This window comes from Moschus berezovskii, chromosome 3 (assembly GCF_049115385.1).
Source record: "Moschus berezovskii isolate FMDL1 chromosome 3, NW_MosBer_1.0, whole genome shotgun sequence".
Classification (NCBI taxonomy): domain Eukaryota; kingdom Metazoa; phylum Chordata; class Mammalia; order Artiodactyla; family Moschidae; genus Moschus; species Moschus berezovskii.
The window spans coordinates 21,532,882-21,554,883 of NC_142462.1; the positions used below are offsets into that span (position 1 = coordinate 21,532,882).

Consider the following 22,002-nt stretch of genomic DNA (forward strand, 5'->3'; position numbering starts at 1 on the left):
CAGAGCATCCCAGAACTATCCTTACCCTAGGGCTCAACTCCAAGGCACCATAGCTTAGGATGTGCCCAGCTCAACAAAAGAATTCCTTGGGGTATGTAGCTGAAAGCATTAGTCACTTTGTGTCCGACTCTTTGTGACCCCATGGGCTATAGCCCACCAGATTCCTCTATCCAAGGGATTTTTCGGGCAAGAATTCTGGAGTGGGTAGCTATTCCTGTCTCCAGGGTATCTTCCGGACCCAGGAATAGAACTTGGGTCTCCTGCATTGCCGGCAGATTCTTTACTGTGAGGCTGTCCAATATTTATGACATAAATGACAATGCCACCGTTTTCAAACCTAAACATGCATAAGAATCACCTGGAGATTTCTGGGCCCCCATCCAGAGTTTCTTATTTACTAGGTCTGTAGTGGAGCCCAATAATTTACATTTCTGACAAATTCCCAGGTGACACTGACACTGCTGTTCCAGGGGCTGCGCCCTGAGAACCACTGGCCTATACCGAGGTCATCAGCAGTGCAGACACTCCCCTAAGAAAAAGAGCGACCTGTAGAATCCAGACTCGCAGACAACTCCCTAGTACCCGTATTAATGGAGGACAGTGATGGCAGCTAATTTTAAAAATTGTTGAATATCCAAATATCACTTATCATGTCATTATCATCTGCCAATAGCATCGAAATCTACCCCAACTATTTATGTTCTCCTCTTCAGTACCAGATTTAACTTATTGACCTAAATGATCCCAGAAACCAACAGCAGTGTCGTGTGTTTAGTCACTCAGTCGTGTCTGACTCTTTGTGACCTCATGGACTATAGCCCGCTGGGCTCCTCTGTCCATGCAGATTCTCCAGGCCAGTATCCTGGAGTGGGTTGCCATGGCCTCCTCCAGGGGATATTCCCAACCCAGGGATCAAACCCAGGTCTCCCACATTGCAGGCAGATTCTTGACCATCTGAGCGATCAGGGAAGCCCAGATCCACCTAAATGTAATAAAATGCCAGCACTGCACACTGACTAATTTGATACATAACATATTCCTACCTACCACTCTTCTCCAATAGCCTTCTGCTGCTGCTGCTGCTGCTGCTGCTAAGTCACTCCAGTCGTGTCCGACTCTGTGTAACCCCATAGACGGAAGCCCACCAGGCTCCCCCATCCCTGGGATTCTCCAGGCAAGAACACTGGAGTGGGTTGCCATTTCCTTCTCCAATGTGTGAAAGTGAAAAGTGAAAGTGAAGTCGCTCAGTCGCGTCCGACCCTTAGCGACCCCATGGACTGCAGCCTACCAGGCTCCTCCATCCATGGGATTTTCTAGGCAATAGTACTGGAGTGGCTTGCCATTGCCTTCTCCGCAATGGCCTTCTACAAGCCCCATATCACCTCGACGCCAGTAATCCAGTTAGCGCGTATTTTCCTTGCTCTGCTGGTGTATTTGACACCATGCATTGCTTTCTTCTTGAAGCCCTTTCTCCTTGGTTCCCCTAACATGGAACTCTGTATTCAGCCAGTCTTCATGCTGTATGGACTGCTCTCTCTCTCCAGCTACTGTAAAATGCAGGACTCCAACCTTAGCTCTCTTTCTCAGAGCTGTCTTTCATCCCCACAGTTTCAATTATTAACTCAAAGGGTCTATTTTCCAAAAGTATATTCAGGGAAACATTAGTTCTCCTGAATGTTAATAGGCAATCATTTCTAAAAGTACTTTTTGCATGATGTTAAAAAGGAATTCTCTGTGCATGTTTCCATTCCCTGCTGCCCACCCTGCCCCCCCCCAAAAAAAAAACAGATCTCATAGTCTGGTTAGTCAGTTTTAAATTTTAAACATTTAAAATGTTTGAAATGCTACAAATACATTTATATTTCAAATTCTCATGTTTAAGGCTAATGACTCACTTTTAGCCAATATTTTTCATAATACATAGACATCTAAGCTATCAATTACTATTTTAATAGAACACTAGTAAGTATAGAGATTTTATTTTTACTTTACTCATATATAATTCTTCAGAATATTTATATGGTCATTGATGACTGCACCTGAGAACTGTAGTAACATCTGACACCTTAGAGGTTGTAGGCTATGGTCTTATTGATGAATTTGGGTATTTTCCTCTTGACATATAAAGATATTATTCAACAAGCATTTCTAAAATGTGTTAAATAAATCTATGCCATGTTGTGAAAGTGCCACTTCATAAGGTTATATTTCTTACTACTCTGTTCGATTGTATAAATATTTGAAATAAAATTACGGACTTTGACGTCTCAAGGATGTATCCAAAGCCTTCTCTTCCCTTACTGTGTGAGTGTTTTTTAAATGTCAACTTGGCTGTTTATTAAGAAAACATGTGTTGAACTCTTCCTATAAGCTTGGTTTTGTGACAGATGTTAGGAAAATGGAAATAAATAATACATACTTGCTGTCTACCAAAGCTCTAAAGCTGGTGTCCATAATTTTAAGCCAGAAGTAAACATCTTTGACATAGCAAGAATAACATCAAATTTCTCCTAAGTTGACTTCTTATTGTCAGGACCAGAATTCAGCTGTCTGCTTCCCTTCCCCTATCACTGTGGATTCCGTACCTTGAGGCCAGGCTGTCCTTTCCCAGGTGGTCCTTCGGGGCCTCTTGCCCCTGGAAGCCCTGCTTCTCCCTAGAGAAAATGACACCAATGTCTTAGCTGATCCTCCATAGCCAATATGAATACACCCGCCTTGTCTCTTCTGACAGCCAACAGAGTTTCTGCTTGGATCCTCCAGTACAGAAAAGACCTTCACTCTAGTCTCAAAATTAATTTGGAAGTTTACCAACATGAATAAATTAATATCAAACTTCAGTTTAGCTCAGAGCAGCTGAAATATCATGAAAAAGTCCAATTTCCCAGCCAGTTGCCAAAGCAATAAGCTCACTTTCTCTTGGCTCTTCATTCACATTTGGTGGTTTGTTTTTTGAAAAAACAAGAAAGACCTTCAGCCTTACCATCTGCTGTTTTTCTCTACTTAAATTGAAAAATGAATATTTCAAATGTCAACTCAAAATATTTCAGGAAATCTTTATAATGGCCTTACTTCCTGAATACATTTACAGACTTTTCCTTTTTGGAGGGGAGGAAAAAATCCTTTTTCTCAAAGTTTAAATAAAAGTGCTTTCTAGGAATCCCAAAGAGAGTAAGTCACTAGAACACCATGGCCAAAACACCAGAGAAAAGGCAGAGGTTGTAAGGTACTTACTTAGGCTTTGAATTGGTGCTGTTTTATCTGGACTAAGTGAAAAAGGAAATTTAGAGTTGTGGGATTTTATTTTCTTAAAGAGACTAAGTTCGTCTTGAATGGTTTCATTTGAGCTCTTGCAGGACCAAGATATATGTGGTTTAATAGTTTTATTCCAATAATATGGAAAACAGTGTTACCTTCTTCCCTGCAGCTCCATCTTCTCCTGGTACTCCTGGCTGTCCTGGGAGCCCTATTGAGCCTGGCTCCCCCTGGTGGATGAGAAGAGATTTTTATTTCCCAGAAGCTCACATTTATCATGGAACTTCACTTCAAGGTACTTGCAGCGGGATGCATCTTATTATAATATCTGAGAAAAGCCTAGGAGCAGGGAAATCTGAATAGTAATTAACAGTCATTAAGCTACTTGACCTTGGGCGAGTTACTTAACATCTCCGGATCTCAGTTTTGGATTATGTTGTTTATTATGGGTTGAACTGTGACTAGCTCCTTCCCCAAAAAAATATGTGGAAGTCTTAAACTTTGGCACCAGTGAATGGACCTTATTTGGCAACAAAGTTGAGATGAGGTCATTATTGTGGGTCCTAATCCAGTGTGACTGGTAAGAGGAAATTTTCCTTTTAAGAGGAAAATGTAATGTGAAGACAGACACGTAGGGAGAACCCCATGTGATAAGAGAGCCAAGATTAGAGTCATGTAGCTACAAGCCAAGGAATGCCAGGGAGTGGCCACCAGAAGCTAAGAGGCAGAGGAAAATTGTCCCTGATAGGTTTTGGAGGAAGTGTGGCCCTGCAGACACCTTGATTTTTTACATTTAGCTTCTAGAACCATGAGAAAATAAATTTCTGTTATGTTAAGTCACAGAGTTTGTGGTAATTTGTGACAGCAGCCCTAAAAAAAACTGATATAAAAATGAGATGAAATAATTGGGACCCAAACATTGCTTCCAACTGTAAAATTCAATTATTATACCTTCTTTCAAGTCAGTTTATAATTTAAGTCCTTTAAAATGTTCAGAGAAAACACATGTTACTATCAAACAGTATAATGTTGTCCTTTGTTGCTGTTTAGTTGTGTCTGACTCTTTTACAACCCCATGGATTGTGGCCCGCCAGGCTCTTCTGTCCATGGGATTCTCCAGGCAAGAACACTGGAGTGGGTTGCCATTTCCTTCTCCAGGGAAATGTGTTCTTACTGCATTTATTAAGAGCAAAAAATACTGAAAATAATGGAAAATCATTTCAACTAATGAAAACTAGTGAAAAAAGCACAGTGAACCTAAAAGGAAATAGCAGTGGTAGTAGTATTAGTCGCCCCGTCATCTCCGACTCTTTGCAGCCCCATGGACTGCAGGCTACCAGGCCGTCTGTCCATGGCGTCCTTCAGGCGAGAATACTGAAGTGGGTGGCCATTTCCTTCTCCAAAAGTTAATAGTAGGATACAATAAAAATGAGACAAAATCATAAACTTGCTAGCAAAAATCAAGAAGAGTAACAAAATTTAAAGGTAATAAAAACTTAAAAATACTAAGAAAATAAATAAACGTCTAAGTGTAATGATAAATATTTGTAAAAGAAAAGGCATAAAATAAACACTATTAGGAATGAAAGGTGAATCTATATACATAGTAAACATTTTTGATTATAGAAAATTTCTGTGATAATTTCAAACAAATATATTGGAAACATTAATACATAATCTTCAACAAAAATATAAATTAAATAAATGACATAAGAAGGAATGGACAAGCTAAATAAACCAATGCAATTAAATAAATTCAGTCAGTAACTGCAAGTCTGGAGCTTCCTCTCCCTCCAGGATCACAGGCTTAGTTGACTTTCCAGTCAAACCTTACCAAATTTCTAAACATCTGAAGAACAGATATCCCCTCTCCTGTTTCTAAAACATAGAAAAAGAGGGAACTCTATCCAATTTATTTTATAAGGCTAATAAAACTGATTAAAAAAACCATACAAGATGAGAAAACTAAATTATAGACCAGTCTACCTAAGAAAAAGATTCCAACTTAACGTTCTCATGTAAATGGAAGAGTGTGTATGTGTGTGTTTGTCTGTGTTAGTTGCTCAGTCATGTCCAACTATTTGTGACCCCATGGACGGTAGCCTCCCAGGTGCCTCTATCCATGGGTTCTCTAGGCAAGAATACTGGAGTGGGTTGCCATTCTCTTCTCCAGGGAATCTTTCCGACTCAGAGGTTGAACCCAGGTCTCCTGCATTGCAGGTGTATACTTTACCATCTAAGCCACCAGGGAAACCTTGGAGGAATAGGAACTAGGTTTAACTTACCACCTGATGCAACTAAAAAAGCAGACAAAATATATGAAACAATGACATTCATGCTACAGTTTCCCAAGTTTACTATCTGGATAAAGTTTCCAGGCCATCATTCAGGGAGAGAGAATCCAGGGCAAGTCCAGAAGTCTCTCTAATTTAAGGAAACAAATGTGGGAATCTGGGTAAACCAAGATATCAAAAATTCACAAAATAGATTACCAGAGAGGGAGGAGTGGCATGAAGAGAACTATGAAGATCTACTGAGCATCCCCCTTGAGTATTTCGGTGAATACTGTTCAGCACAGAGTGAAGAAATTACCCCAGGCCATGAAAAGAGCCAACTGAAAGTATCAGAGAACCGACAGCAGGAGAGAGACGGTGCCTGCTCCCAGTGGCAAGAAAAAACCTCACAGCGCTGAGGGCATAGATGAGTTCTTAGAATAGTATTGTGTCAGTAGTGGGGAAAAATTAGACTAGATACTGTTCCTGTCCTACCTAATAAATCTTAAAAGCAAGATCAGAGTGTTCAAACTGTTTTCAAGTAATGTAGAAGCATCTAAGAAAAAAAGCTCAAAAATACTTATAGGAATACAAAAAATATCTAGCACCTAAAAAGGTAAAATTCACAATCTTTGGCAGCTAATCAAAAGCTATTGAGGATTCAGAAAAGCTGAAGAAACATGACACATGTGATAGAATCTATAGATAACATTAAGACAGTTATTATACTGCATTCCATATGTTTAAGAAACTAAAGGAAAATTAAAACTTGTTAATAGAGACATGAAAGATATTGAAGGACACAACTTGAACTTCTAGAGTTGAAAACTGCAAAGTATGAGGTAAAAATACACTGGATAGAATTAAAAGCAGATTAGACATCACAGAAAAAAAGATGGAAAAACTGAAAGATATAGCAATAAACTCTACTCAAAATGAAACGGTGGGAGGCAGGTTTGGGACAGGGGGACACATGTACACCCATGGCTGATTCATGTCAATGTATGATAAAAACCACCACAATATTGTAATTAGCTTCCAATTAAAATAAATAAATTAATTTAAAAAATGAAAACAAAAAAAAAACACAGAAAATAGACTGAATAAGAATAAGCAAAGCATCAGAAAACTGTGAGAAAACTTCAAGCCTACAAATTTAAGTGGGAGTTTCCTGGCTAAAGGCTGAGGGTGGGAAATATTTCAAGAAGTGCTAACTTAATATTTTCCAAATTTGATGAAGTCAATAACACATAGATCCAAGAAGAACAATGGAATTCAAACATAAGAAATATAAAGAAAATTGAATTAAGGCACATTAGAATTGCATGGAAGAAGCACAAGCTGGAATCAAGATTGCTGGGAGAAATATCAATAACCTCAGATATGCAGATGACACTACCCTTATGGCAGAAAGTGAAGAGGAACTCAAAAGCCTCTTGATGAAAGTGAAAGAGGAGAGTGAAAAGGTTGGCTTGAGACTCAACATTCAGAAAACAAAGATCATGGCATCTGGTCCCATCACTTCATGGGAAATAGATGGAAAAACAGTGGAAACAGTGTCAGACTTTATTTTTTTGGGCTCCAAAATCACTGCGGATGCTGATTGCAGCCATGAAATTAAAAGACTCTTACTCCTTGGAAGGAAAGTTATGACCAACCTTGATAATATATTAAAAAGCAGAAACATTACTTTGCCAACAAAGGTCCGTCTAGTCAAGGCTTTGGTTTTTCCCGTGGTCATGTATGGATGTGAGAGTTGGACTGTGAAGAAAGCTGATCGCTGAAGAATTGATGCTTTTGAACTGTGGTGCTGGAGAAGACTCTTGAGAGTCCCTTGTACCACAAGGAGATCCAACCAGTCCATTCTAAGGGAGATCGATCCTGGGTGTTCATTGGAAGGACTGATGCTGAAGCTGAAACTGCAATACTTTGGCCACCTCATGCGACGAGTTGACTCACTGGAAAAGACTCTGATGCTGGGAAAGGTTGGGGGCGGGAGGAGAAGGGGACAACAGAGAATGAGATGGCTGGATGGCATCACCGACTCTGTGGACATGAGTTTGAGTGAACTCTGGGAGTTGGTGATGGACAGGGAGGCCTGGCGTGCTGTGATTCATGGGGTCGCGGAGAGTCGGACACGACTGAGCGACTGAACTGAACTGACTGAGAATCGCATGGCTCAAACCCAGTGATACAGAGAAAATCTCAAAAGTAATCAGAGAAAATAGACATTATGCAGTGAAAAAATATATACAACAGATTTCTCATCAGAAATACTGTGAGTGAGAAGACAGTGGACCAACACTATGAAAGTACTAGGGGGAGAAAAAGAGAGACTTTCCTGGTGGTCCAGTGGCAAAGACCCGAGCTCCCATGCAGGGGGCCTGGGCTTAATTCCTGGTCAGGAAACTAGATCCCACATGCTGCAACTAAGACCTGGTACAGCCAAATAAAATAACTAAATATATAATTTTTTCTGTAAAGAAGAAAAAGCCATCAATGTAGAATTCTATACCCAGTGAAAATATAGACAGAATGCAGACTCTTTTGGAAACCAATGTAACAATTTCTTGAAAAGCTAAACAGATACTTATCATATGACCCAGCTATTTGACTGACTATATGACTATATGACTCCTAGGTTTTTACCCCCCAAAAAGGAAAACATATGTCTATACAAAGGCATGTACATAAATATTCATAAGAGCTTTGTCTATAATATTAAAAAGCTGGAGAAAACCAAACTGCCACTAACAGGTGAATGGATGGCCGAGCTGTGCTATATACACACAATGGAGTTCTACTCAGCAATAAACAATAACAAATTATTATATGTGTTAAACACAGATTTCAGAATAACTTCCTGAGTGAAAAAAGATCAGAAAAAAGTATATAGTAAATTATGCTACTTATATGAAATTCTAGGAAATGTAAAACAATCTCTGATAACAGGAAGCAGAAATCAGTGATTACCAGATGATAGGAAAGCAGATCTACAGAAAACAGATCAATAAAGATACGGGAAGTTAGGTAGAAATAAAGGATGATATTACAAAGAAATACATAATAATTTGGGAGTGATAGGTGCTTTTATAATCCTCCAGAATATATACATACACACACACACATATGTCAAAACTTACCAAATTGTACACTTGAGTCATGTGCTTTTATTGTATGTCAATAATGCAATAAATAGAATTATTTAAAGTGGATGCATAAATCCTGAATAAAAGATTAATCAATTGAATTATTGTTATTAAAAATATACATCACAATCAGTTGAGTTTATCTCAAAGAATGTCAGTATGTTTCAACATCTCAAAAATCTGGAAATGTAATATTAACAAATTAAAAGAGAAAAGTAATATGATTATCTTAGTAGATGCAAAATCTGATAAAATCCAATACTCACTCATGATTAATAAGCAAATTTTGGTACAACTGAAATAGAGAATCACCTTAACCTAATAGTATCTGCCAAAAACCTACAGCAAATGTCACACTTAAAAGTGAAATTTTAGGAGCACATCCACTTCCTTTAAATATTGCATTGGGGATCCTAGCAGTGTAAAATGGTAAAAAGTGAATAAGAAAAAGAACTGAAAAGGAATAGGCATAACTGTTTTTATTTTTAGACAATATGCCTATGTTCACAAGGAGTAAAAAAGCAAGAGACTTTACAATTAGAAATAAAAAATTATATCAAGTGGGTGGATACAAAAATCAATATAGCAAAATAAGACAATAACAACAGACAGTACTTTCCCTATAGACATGTTATAGTTAATTGAAAAGTACAAAAAATGAAAACAATTCACAATCATAAAATTTTACCCAAGGCACCTTTTTAACTAAAAAAAGTAAAGATGTTTATGGATAAAATGAAAACTATTTTTGTGAAAAAGTAGAGACTTTTACTCTGTGGTTTGAAGACTCAATGTTTAATCTGAAGATTCAGTGCAATTTTGAAAACTCCAATGGAATATTTTGTCAAATTTGACAAGCCATTTCTAAAATGTATATGTTAGAACCAAGAATAGCCAGGAAAGAAGATGAGAGTATTTTCCCTATAGATGATAAAACATTATAAATCTATCATAATCCAGACAGAGAGATAGTAGCACTGAGAGATATTAATAGGCAAATGGAGTGGCATAGAGAACTCAGGCACTGATAGTCACACATATAAAAACATGATACATAACATTGGAGGTATTACAAGTCAGTGTGGCAATTTAATAACTGAGGCTAGGCTATTTGGTTATCATATAGGGAAAAATAGATTCCCTATGGGCCTCCCTGGTGGCTCAGAGGTTAAAGCGTCTGCCTGCAATGCGGGAGACCTGGGTTCGATCCCTGGGTTGGGAAGATCCCTGGAGAAGGAAATGGCAACCCTCTCCAGTATTCTTGGACGGAGAAGCCTGGTGAACTACAGTCCACGGGGTCGCAAAGAGTCAGACACGACTGAGCGACTTCACTTTCACTTTCACCTTGCCCTAGCCACAAAAATAAATTCCAAGTGTACTAAAGACGTAAATTTTAAAAAGTAAAACACCAACATTTTCAAAAGAAAATATGTAAAAATGTATTATGACTTTGGGGTCAAGAAATGTTTTAAAATAATATTCCAAAAACTCAAACCATAAAGGGATAGAAATACATCAAAATCAAAAACTTATATGCACTGAAAAGCACCCTAAGTAAAGTGAAAAAGATAAGCCATATCTTAACCTTTGAGAGGAATACTCAGTATCCAAAAAATGAGTATCTACAGGAATTTTTAAAAAAGAAAAACCGAGGTCCATTAAGCACTCAAAAACTGTTCAGTTAGTTATCAGAATAAGAACTGAACCAATGAGATGTAATTTTTTACACATTTCACACTGGCAAGAATGTAGCGAAAAGGGCATTGCGCTCTGTTGCTGGAAGGAGGGTAAACTGGTCCGAACACTGTACCCATTGTTCATTTGGGGCAGAATTTTCACAATATGAAAACTGAAAACTTGTATACTCTGTGATCTTCCAATTCACAGCAAATCTGTCATCTACTGATAGGAGAAATTTATATCCTTACACAAGATGACACCCAGAGATTGTTTATGGCAGCATTATTGGCAAATGCACAAAATAGAAAGCAATTTAAATGTCCATCAGTAATGAAGTATTCACATACAGTATAGTATCACAAAGCAATTAAACTGAATCAGAGGCCTATAAAAACACAACACATAAGGCTGAGTATAAATATATTGCTGAATGATATATTATGTAAAGTTCAAGAATACAAAAAAGCAATATATGGCTTATGAATAGAATTGTGGGAAACTCATATAAACTTTGAAAGAATGATAAATACTAAATTCATGATAATGATTATGTCTGGGGAGGGAAGTGGGGACACCAGAACTGGGGAGCACAGTGACCTTCAGCTCTATCTGCAATGCTTCTTTAAAACATTCTAGAATACATGTGACAAAATGTTGATATTTGATAAAGCTGGGCTGTGGAATACATGGGTGTTCTTTGCTAGTCTCTACAGTAGTGAGTGTATTTTAAGTATTTCATTTTTTAAAATGAGAGGAGCTTAAGATTTCATATCTATTTAGTGCAAGATTGGGATCTGAATTCAGGTAGTCTAAGTGGCTCATAGTCTTGCTACCCTATATGGCCTCTCTGAAATTGGCATTAAATGACATAATATGTATATATACACATATATACTGTACACATGTATAGCTACAAACATATATACATATGTATATACATGTATACGTACATGGCATATTTAGTACTTAGCACATTGTGTGACACAGCAAAACCATTCAGCAAATGGCAGCTATTATCACTATATTAGTATATTTTTTGTCTCTTGCAATTATATGTTTATGTATGTGGAACTTGTATATATTTGTCTTAGACCATATCTTACATATTATTTTAATGCCCAAACTCTAAGAATCATGACAGTGACTTCAGAACAATGATGGATTTTAATCCTCAGCATGGCTTGCCAGATTCTAGATAACCTTCAGGATGAGTTATCAAAATTGTGAAGGGTTTAACAAGAATTCCGGAGAAGGCAATGGCAAGCCACTCCAGTACTCTTGCCTAGAAAATCCCATGGACAGAGGAGCCTGGTAGGCTGCAGTCCATGGGGTCGCTACGAGTCAGACATGACTGAGTGACTTCACTTTCACTTTTCACTTTCACACACTGGAGAAGGAAATGCAGCCCACTCCAGTGTTCTTGCCTGGAGAATCCCAGGGACGGGGGAGCCTGGTGGGCTGCCGTCTATGGGGTCACACAGAGTCGGACACGACTGAAGTAACTTAGCAGCCACAGCAGCAAACAAGGATTCATTTATTATTCAACAGTACTTATTGAGTACCGATTGTGTCCCTCAAACTGTGGAATCGGTAATAAAGAAGAAAAGGAAAGAGTCCCTGCCCCAGTGGAGTAGCACTGTTCAATGGAAATATAAAGCAAGCCATAAATGTAATTATACTTTTATTAATAGCCACATTTACAACTTTAAAAGAAGCAGATAAAGACAATTCTAATAATATATTTTACTTAATACATCTGAAATTTTGTCATTTCAGTATGTACTCCATATACAAATATATTAATCATATAGTTGACATTCATTTTTTGTACCAAGCTTTGTAATCCAGACTGTCTAGTACCTTTGTAGCACCCCTAAGTTCATACCAGCCATGTGTCAAGTATTCAGTAACGCCATGTGGCAAGTGCCTGCCGTTTCTAGAGGGCACTGCGTTTCTAGAGGGTGTAGTACAATGAAGAGTAATGCAAAAAACATGCAAGTGGTAAAATCAAGGGGAGCAAACAGTGTGCTTTTAAATAACTGGGTAACAATAGTGGGGTGAACATAAATTAGGTTTAGTAAACGAAGTTTGAGGAAGTATCTTTTGAGCTGATACCTGAAAGATGAGAAGGAGCCAGTCACAAAACAAGAGAAGGGAAGTAAGCTTTACTGAAATTCTACTAAACTTTTATAATATGGCAGACAACAATGTTCTTAAAGAATCACTCTGAAAGCGGTGAAAGAGGACCTCTAATGCTAATAAATTAATAACAGAAACACAGTCATCATTAAAATACTAATATTTTGGTTCTTCTTAAACCGTATGAGTTAAGCATCAGACTCTCTTCTGAATAAATATTCTCCTCTGGATATAAATGAAGCTTTACATAATATGACATCAGTTCAGTTCAGTTCAGTCGCTCAGTTGTGTCCGATTCTTTGCGACCCATGAATCTCAGCACACCAGGCCTCCCTGTCCATCACCAACTCCCGGAGTTCACTCAAACTCATGTCCATCGAGTCGGTGATGCCACCCAGCCATCTCATTCTCTACTGTCCCCTTCTCCTCCTGCCCCCAATCCCTCCCAGCATCAGGGTCTTTTCCAGTGAGTCAACTCTTCACATAAGGTGGCCAAAGTATTGGAGTTTCAGCTTTAGCATCAGTCCTTCCAATGAACACCCAGGACTGATCTCCTTTAGAATGGACTGGTTGGATCTCCTTGCAGTATAAGGGACTCTCAAGGGTCTTCTCCAACACCACAGTTCAAAAGCATCAATTCTTCGGCGATCAGCTTTCTTCACAGTCCAACTCTCACATCAATACATGACCACGGGAAAAACCATAGCCTTGACTAGATGGACTTTTGTTGGCAAAGTAATGTCTCTGCTTTTTAATATACTATCTAGGTTGGTCATAACTTTCCTTCCAAGGAGTAAGCGTCTTTTAATTTCATGGCTGAAATCAGCATCTGCAGTGATTTAGGAGCCCAAAAAAATAAAGTCTGACACTGTTTCCACTGTTTCCCCATTTAATTCCCATGAAGTGATGGGACCAGATGCCATGATCTTTGTTTTCTGAATGTTGAACTTCAAGCCAACCTCTTCACTCTCCTCTTTCACTTTCATCAAGATGCTTTTGAGTTCCTCTTCACTTTCTGCCATAAGGGTGGTGTCATCTGCATATCTGAGGTTATTGATATTTCTCCCAGCAATCTTGATCCCAGCTTGTGCTTCTTCCAGCCCAGCGTTCCTCATGATGTGCTCTGCATATCCCACGACCAAGGTAAGAGAAACCCAAATAAGACGGTAGGTATTGCGAGGGGGCATCAGAGGGCAGACACACTGAAATCATAATCACAGGAAACTAGTCGATCTGATCACATGGACCACAGCCGAATGTGGTCCACTGGAGAAGGGAATGGCAAACCACTTCAGTATACTTGCCTTGAGAACCCCATGAACAGTATCAAAGGGAAAAATGATAGGATACTGAATGAGGAATTCCCCAGGTCGGTAGGTGCCCAGTATGCTACTGGAGATCAGTGGAGAAATAACTCCAGAAGGAATGAAGGGATGGAGCCAAAGCAAAACCAATACCCAGCTGTAGATGTGACTGGTGATAGAAGCAAGGTCCGATGCTGTAAAGAGCAATATTGCATAGGAACCTGGAATGTTAGGTCCATGAATCAAGGTAAATTGGAAGTGGTCAAACAGGAGATGGCAAGAGTGAACGTAGACATTCTAGGAATCAGTGAATTAAAATGGACTGGAATGGGTGAATTTAACTCAGATGACCATTATATCTACTACTGTGGGCAGGAATCCCTTAGAAGAAATGGAGTAGCCATCATGGTCAACAAAAGAATCTGAAATGCAGTGCTTGGATGCAATCTTAAAAACGACAGAATGGTTTCTGTTCGTTTCCAAGGCAAACCATTCAATATTACAGTAATCCAAGCCTATGCCCCAACCATTAACGCTGAAAAAGCCAAAGTTGAACGGTTCTATGAAGACCTACAAGACCTTTTAGAACTAACACCCAAAAAAGATGTCCTTTTCATTATAGGGGACTGGAATGCAAAAGTAGGAAGTCAAGAAACACCTGGAGTAACAGGCAAATTTGGCCTTGGAGCACGGAATGAAGCAGGGCAAAGGCTAATAGAGTTTTGCCAAGAGAATGCACTGGTCATAGCAAACACCCTCTTCCAACAACACAAGAGAAGACTCTACACATGGACATCACCAGATGGTCAACACTGAAATCAGATTGATTATATTCTTTGCAGCCAAAGATGGAGAAGCGGTATACAGTTAGCAAAAACAAGACCAGGAGCTGACTGTGGCTCAGATCATGAACTCCTTATTGCCAAATTCAGACTTAAATTGAAGAAAGCAGGGAAAACCACTAGACCATTCAGATATGACCTAAATCAAATCCCTTATGATCATACAGTGAAGTGAGAAATAGATTTAAGGGACTAGATCTGATAGAGTGCCTGATGAACTCTGGATGGAGGTTCGTGACATTGTACATGAGACAGGGACCAAGACCACCCCCATAATATGACATAAATGCCTCCAACTAGCTTAGACAGGAGAAGGCAATGGCAACCCACTCCAGTACTCTTTTGCCTGGAAAATCCCATTGACAGAGGAGCCTGGTAGGCTTCAGTCCATGGTGTCGTTAGGAGTCAGACACAACTGAGCGACTTTACTTTCACTTTTCACTTTCATGTATTGGAGAAAGAAATGGCAACCCACTCCATTATTCTTGCCTGGAGAATCCCAGGGATGGGGGAGCCTGGTGGGTTGCCGTCTATGGGGTCACACAGAGTCGGACATGACTGAAGCGACAGCAGCAGCAGCAGCAGCTTAGACAACTCACCTTTGGACCTTGTACTCCGAGTCCCACTGGTCCTCTAGGGCCCGTAGGGCCCATCTGGCCAACTTCTCCCTGGTGAGGAAAGAGTATTTGACTCTGCACCAAAATAAAAATAACATACACCTACCTCTGACCTCCTAAGAGCAAAACATATCAGCAAAATAGGATAAAACTGAGTTTCATATGCTCCATTCACGTATGTGTGTATATGCATATATCTATTCAAATATAGATATATTTCAGGCAAATATATATATGTACATATATATGTATATTTGGTCTGATTTAAAAGACAGGCTGTCTATAATACTCAAAATTGACTTTGAGTCCCCAAGAAGGGCACCTGGAAAAGATGAGCATTTATAATCCACAGCAACTGTAATTGACACATGAGAAACCAAGATTACTGCTGATCCAGAGCAGTATCATAAGCAGCGAGAACAACCTGAGCTTTCACCATTGGGCTCAGATCAGAAATTTCAAGGACAGCAACTGTATTCTATTGCGCTGCTTCTCACAGGGGACCCTCAATGGGATCTACTGAAAGGAAGGCGCTCCCAGAGGAGTGAAGTGAGAGTCGCTCAGTCGTGTCCGACGCTTGCAACCCCACGGACTGTACAGTCCATGGACTCTCCAGGCCACAATACTGGAGTGGGTAGCCTTTCCCTTCTCCAGGGGATCTTCCCAACCCAGGGACTGAACTCAGGTCTCCCAAATTGCAGGCAGATTCTTTACCAGCTGAGCCACAAGGGAAACACTCAGAGAAGTGTTTATTTAATAATGCTTAGTGACTCTTTGAAGCAACATTAAGGACAGCTGGTTAAACAGTGTCATGCCTCTCCCCAAAGGATAAATAATGGTTCTAATTTAGAATATAATTTGCCTCCAAGTTCGTAGAAAGCTTTTATTGGTTAGGTTATTTCCAACTCCGTATCTTTAAACATTTTGGTTGTTGGGCCTACTGTGGGATCATTGGTGAGAATAAAAACTAGCCAGCCCACAGTGACCTCTACTGATATTACTGCTTGAGTTGCTCGATTAGGGTCTCACAAGTAAAAGTAATAAAAACAATAAATTAAGGTGTGTAAGTATAGTCTGCCTCCTCGGTAGCCACCAGTTCCACATTTGTGGATTTGAAAGAGTCCCCATAAAATTAAGTCCCTCTGCTGAGTTTGTGATTAACCTCTCTATCCAAAACTTTATTCCCTTTCTTGTCTGCCCTGTTCCCGTTAAGATTAAGATGTATCAAAGAAAAGGGGGGATTGAAACTGATCAGGACCCTGTGGACCCCTCCTGGGTTCAAAAGCTCCTCCATTTCCCCCACTTCTTGTTTGTAGTAAAGACTTGAGTCTCCTGGGCCTTCCCTGAGTTCCAAAGAGCAGGCACAGGCAGTTACTAATTAGGGAAGTGAAGGGATGCCGAAACAAAGGAAAACCAGTTAAACAAGAAAAGTAGTACAATAGTTCAGTGATAAAGCAGTTCCTTCTCTTTAGGAACTTTAGGTCTTAGGGACTGACATAGCAATCTGAGAACTAAGATCCGCCTCCACCACTTGTCTCTTGTTTGTAGAAGCTTAGCATCTCTGACCGGAGAAGGCAATGGCAAGCCACTCCAGTACTACTCTTGCCTAGAAAATCCCATTGGTGGAGGAGCCTGGTAGGCTGCAGTCCCTGGGGTCGCTAAGGGTCGGACACGACTGAGCGACTTCACTTTCACTTTTCACTTTCACACATTGGGGAAGAAAATGGCAACCCACTCCAGTGTTCTTGCCTGGAGAATCCCAGGGACGGGGGAGCCTGGTGGGCTGCCGTCTATGGGGTCACAAAGAGTCGGACACGACTGAAGTGACTTAGCAGCAGCAGCAGCATCTCTGACTCCATATTGTACCCATCTGTTCTGCTGCTTTAATCACTGAATCATGAGATTCTGCTCAGGTCTGCATGTAGACTTGTTAATTACTAAAGGGATTCTGCTTGCAGGTTACAGGTTGTGTAAACTTACCTCACATGATATAAGAAAGTATGAACAAAAATAACGATTGTCTTATCAAGATTTATAGGAACATCAGGACCAGACTCAGGTCAACTGACCAAGAACAAAATGTTATCACAACCCTCCTTGGACCCTCACTGTGGTCGTCCTTCTCTTCTTGATCTTAACCCCTTCCAGCTTCCCCCTTCCCTAGCGATAAAGAAGCTTGAATTCTATCCCAAATTAGGATGGTTCTTTAGAACATTAGCGCACCATCTTCTCAGTTTGTTGGCTTTCTGAAAAAAGTTGTTTTTCCTCTCCCCAACACTATGCCTCTCGACTTATTGGCCCTTCATGCAACACGTGATATGAGCTTGGACTCAACTACAGTTTAACCAATCTTGGTTGGAAAATACTCAGGAAAGAAATTCCAAAAATTTCCAAAAAGCAAAACCTGAATTTGCCACATGCCAGCAACTAAATGCTTGGTGACATTTACGATGTATTTGGTATTAGAAGTTATCTGGAGATGATTTTTAAAATACAGGGAGATATGACTAGATTAAGGGACTGGAGCATCCTAAGATTTTGGTATGGGGAAGGGAGTGGGAATCCTAGAATCAACCTTCCAGCTGATGCCAAGGGACAAATGTGAAAGCTGCTAAGGGCATAAAGAATGCACATTACATTTTCTAAACCATTAGGAATATCAGTAGCGTTTTGCATTAAATAGAGATCTCTGATTTTGAAGTTCATCCCCTCTGCTGCCTTCCAAATGCACTGGCCACTGACCAGAAAACAATAGTTGGAAAATAGATTAAACTCTTCTCTCATTTAGAAAGTTACCTTGGGACCAGGTGAGCCTTGTCCTGGGGGCCCTTGTGGACCAGGTGGGCCAATAGGACCTTGGATTCCCTTTAAAATAAAATTTAAAGTATAATATTAGCGAAATTAAGAAGGAATTTAAACAAGAGAAGTTTCAAATCCTCTAAAGTAAAAGTTCAGTTCACATCCCATAGTCGATTACTTGTACTCAATTAATACTTATTGAATGGGTGGCTGAGGCTGCTAGTGGAACCATAATATGCAATTCTACCATTTTTCCATAGTAAGAGTAATTTTAACTGGCCTTCAATTCTGCTTAGAGTAAAAACCACCTTTCCTAATCCCCGTTGCAGCGGTTATTGCCTGGATTCTGTCCAATGGGATGTGAATGAGGGGATTTGTGCGATTTCTGGTTCACGCTCAAAGAAGGATATATCGCTCCATCCCTGTTCCCCTCCCCCTTGCTGAAGTGAAGACACGGAGCCTGCCTATCCTGGATCAGGTAGATGGGGAAAGCACTCTTGGAATGTCAGACTAACAAGAATGAAGAAGCCGGAACCTCTGAAGACCCTAATGAACACAGGCAACACACCAGCTTGGAGTTTTCAACAGGAGAAACACAGTTTCATCTCTTTAACCTATTTCACCCCTCAGTCACATGCAGGCAAACCTGTGTCCTGGCTGTACCAAGTGATAGCTATCAGGATGTGAAATTGAAAATTTGACCTAGGCTCTAAGAAGCAAAAGCCTGCAAACACCAAACTGAAGAATGTTCTAATACTTGCCTCTCATTCACACTGTGGGTATAAAAAAGGAAGAAGATACAGGATTTAATCAGGTCTTCTCCAGAGAAAAGTCTCCTAAAATGTTTTCTTTGGAGAAAATGGGGAACAGTTTACCACATTATAGAAAGGAAACATCAGTCAAACCACTAGGAGACCTCAATTTTTGTTTTTGGAACACAATGGACCAGTGTCTGACTCATTGAAGAAAGCTAAAATATGCTGTGATAGCCAAGAGAGCACTGGGCTGGGGTAAGCCTGTGCATCCAGAGTTGTCAGTGCAAACGCCATGCAAGTTTGTTTTTTTGTTTTTTTCTGTGGACCAGATGTGCTCTAGATTCCTGGAGTTGGCCTGGAACTACTTTGATTTCTGTCCAAGAGGACCTGGAAGAATAATGGAACTCCAGATGAGAGAGTCCATATAGAGTAAATATATTCCCAGAAAAGCAGAGGCTGATGGGAGAAACAGCTGGAGGAAGAGAGTCCTTTGTCGGTGTCCCAGGAGGGGCAGTGCAGGAACCCCACCAGGAAGAATGTCAGCATCAAACATCTGTCGAGACCAGAAGACCCAAAGCTGTCTGACAATAGACCAGCCAAGAAACAACCTCCATGCCCTTCCCGCCTGCTCCCATCCTACCATCCTTGGTTCAGCCTGGGAGGGATCAGAAGTACATTCCATCCAATGGACCACAAGCTCATACAAAATGAATAAAGGTTAAAAGGAAAATTCATACATTGACTAAATAGTTTGTATTACACAATTAAAACTGACTTGAAATTTAGAGGTACTCCTATGTATGTTTAGTCATTCAGTCATGTCTGACTCTTTTGGGACCCCATGGACTGTAGCCCACCAGTCTCCTCTGTCCATGGGATTTTCCAGGCAAGAATACTGAAGTGATTAGTCATTTCCTTCTTCTGGGAATCTTCCCAACCCAGGGGTCGAATCCGCAGCTCCTGCCACATCTCCTTCATTGGAGGCAGATTCTTTTACCCCTGAGCCACCATGGAAGCCCCTAGAGGCGATCCTGTAACTTACTGTTACCTAAAAGTGATAGGAAACTCTGTAGCCTGCTGGCAATTTTTTTTCTGTGGTAGGAAAAAGAAAAACTTTCCCCACTGAAAAAAAATTTAAAGGGATGATGAAAGAAAAACTAAGACTTTGTTTTATTTATCCCCCACAGGTCACGATTATGCAAATAATAGTTGCAAATACATGATAATTTTATTACAAATGTGACCCTATTTTCTCCAGCTAGATGATACATCTGCTTGTTCATTTTTTAAGTATAGATATCATTCCCTTTTTCTCTAGTTGATGAAGATGAAGCCCTTTGAACAATTTAAGGAAGCTAAGGTTCAGTATTTATATTGAACCATTATAAGAAGGGAATCCTTCCTGACTTTTACAACAGTCTACAAGTACCATGTGAGGATCCAAAAAATTAAAAGGATATGCGCATATAGGTATGTACATGTGTATATGTGGTTATTTATATTTTACTTTATTTTATAAGATATTTGAAGTAGTCAAGCCTCCAAATATTTAATGAAAATCTGCAGAGGCCATTTGAGATTGTAAACATGTTGCTGGAAACAGAAGTACCCCCAGAAACAGATGAGTGGGAAAATTAATGTCTATAAGAAAAATGAGAAGATTTAACAATAACAGTAATTCAATGGGTAAGCATGTTATATTAAGGATAAGAAGAAAAATGGGTAACAGCCTGTGCAGAGGTTAAATTTAAATAGAATATAAATCCTTTGTCTTGAAAGGGTAAACAAGTTTTTTTCTTGTTCAGTTTACAAATGACACATTGCATTCAATTTCCTATGCAGTAGGGGTCAGCTCCATATGGTCACATACACCTTGAAAGGTTTTTACTCTTGAAAAAGAAGAGGGTGAGAAAGCAAAAGAAGTCAAAGAGGTGTGTTGGTTTTTTTTTTTTTTTCCTTTTCAAGCTGTAGAACAACTTCCACTGAGAAACAGCATCTGAAAAGGCTTGGCTTTCTTTGAACCTCATTTTCAGGCCCACAATGGTGACTCAGCACCAGGAACAGCACAAAACCCAGGATGTAACAGCACTGTCACTTCTAGGATCAGGAACTAGCTGAAACTAGTTTGCTGAAACTAGCAAATGAAACTACAAAGCTTGAGGATGCCTGGTGGCATAGTCAAACCATGATCCTTGTGTAGTCCAAAAACAACAGCTCTTAATTATTATCTAAATATTTATATACAGATTTATCTTGGCTTCTCCTGCACCTTAATCCTCCTGATATATTATACTAGGACTGCTACCAAGGGGAAGGAAATAGAAAAAGGAGTAATATCCAACTTGGCTCTTGCTTGAATTAACAACAAAAAATACTGATTAATTAGCATATAATTAAAAATAAACTCAGAGTTTATGTCAACAATGAGATTCTCAATTATCTCCTTTTTTTATCCTTCTCTCCCTATTCTAGATAAGTGTTAGTTGTTCAGTCCTGTCCAACTCTGTGACCCCATGGACTGTAGCCCACCAGGTTCCTCTAACCATGAAATTCTCCAGGCAAGAATACTGGAGTGCGTAGCCATTCCGTTCTCCAGGAGATCTTCCTAATCCAGGAATAAAACCTGGATCTCCCACATTGCAGGCAGATTCTTTAATGTTTGAGTCACCTATCCTAAACAAAGGAAGTACTACTTGTTCACTAGGCAATAGAATAATTCAAACCATAATCATAAATTTTAAATTTTTTGCCACTTTCTACACAAGAGGACATTCAAAATAAATTTGGATTTGTTGGCCACTTTGCTTAAATGAGATTATATAAGTAGATAGTAATGTTATATTATCTTCATATTATTTCAGTTAAACAAAATTGCCTCGCTTTTTGAAAAGTTATGATCAGAAGAATTTGAAAGAAATTCCAGCCATAAATGTAGAGACAGCCTCACAGATCTTTCCTTTCTTCTGACCACGAGGGACCAAGAGTCATTTTTAAACCTGCTCTGTGGTTTGCTTCTACTCAGGAACGGTGCCCCTTCAGTAGAGTACCTCTAATGCTGGTCCTTGTTTAGGTTTTTTTTTCCCCTAGATTGCTATGTGACTAGAAAATGGGAAACGCTACTCTGCTGGCATCAAAACAGAACGGGATTTCATCAGTCAGAAAGATTCAAGGGGAAACACAAACACAACCCAA

At 39.6% G+C, this 22,002-nt stretch overlaps 1 protein-coding gene across 1 annotated transcript in view; it reads right to left on the reverse strand.

The window, feature by feature from the left end:
• The window catches only part of COL28A1 (collagen type XXVIII alpha 1 chain), a 193,920-nt gene that overhangs the window by 106,111 nt on the left and 65,807 nt on the right, over window positions 1-22,002 (reverse strand). Inside the window, exons 17-20 of the mRNA XM_088833381.1 lie at window positions 18,053-18,121; window positions 15,239-15,307; window positions 3,411-3,482; window positions 2,586-2,654 (exon numbers count right to left, since the gene is read on the reverse strand). Coding sequence (XP_088689507.1) covers window positions 2,586-2,654; window positions 3,411-3,482; window positions 15,239-15,307; window positions 18,053-18,121 — 279 coding nt within the window. The remainder of the gene's footprint in view (window positions 1-2,585; window positions 2,655-3,410; window positions 3,483-15,238; window positions 15,308-18,052; window positions 18,122-22,002) is intronic.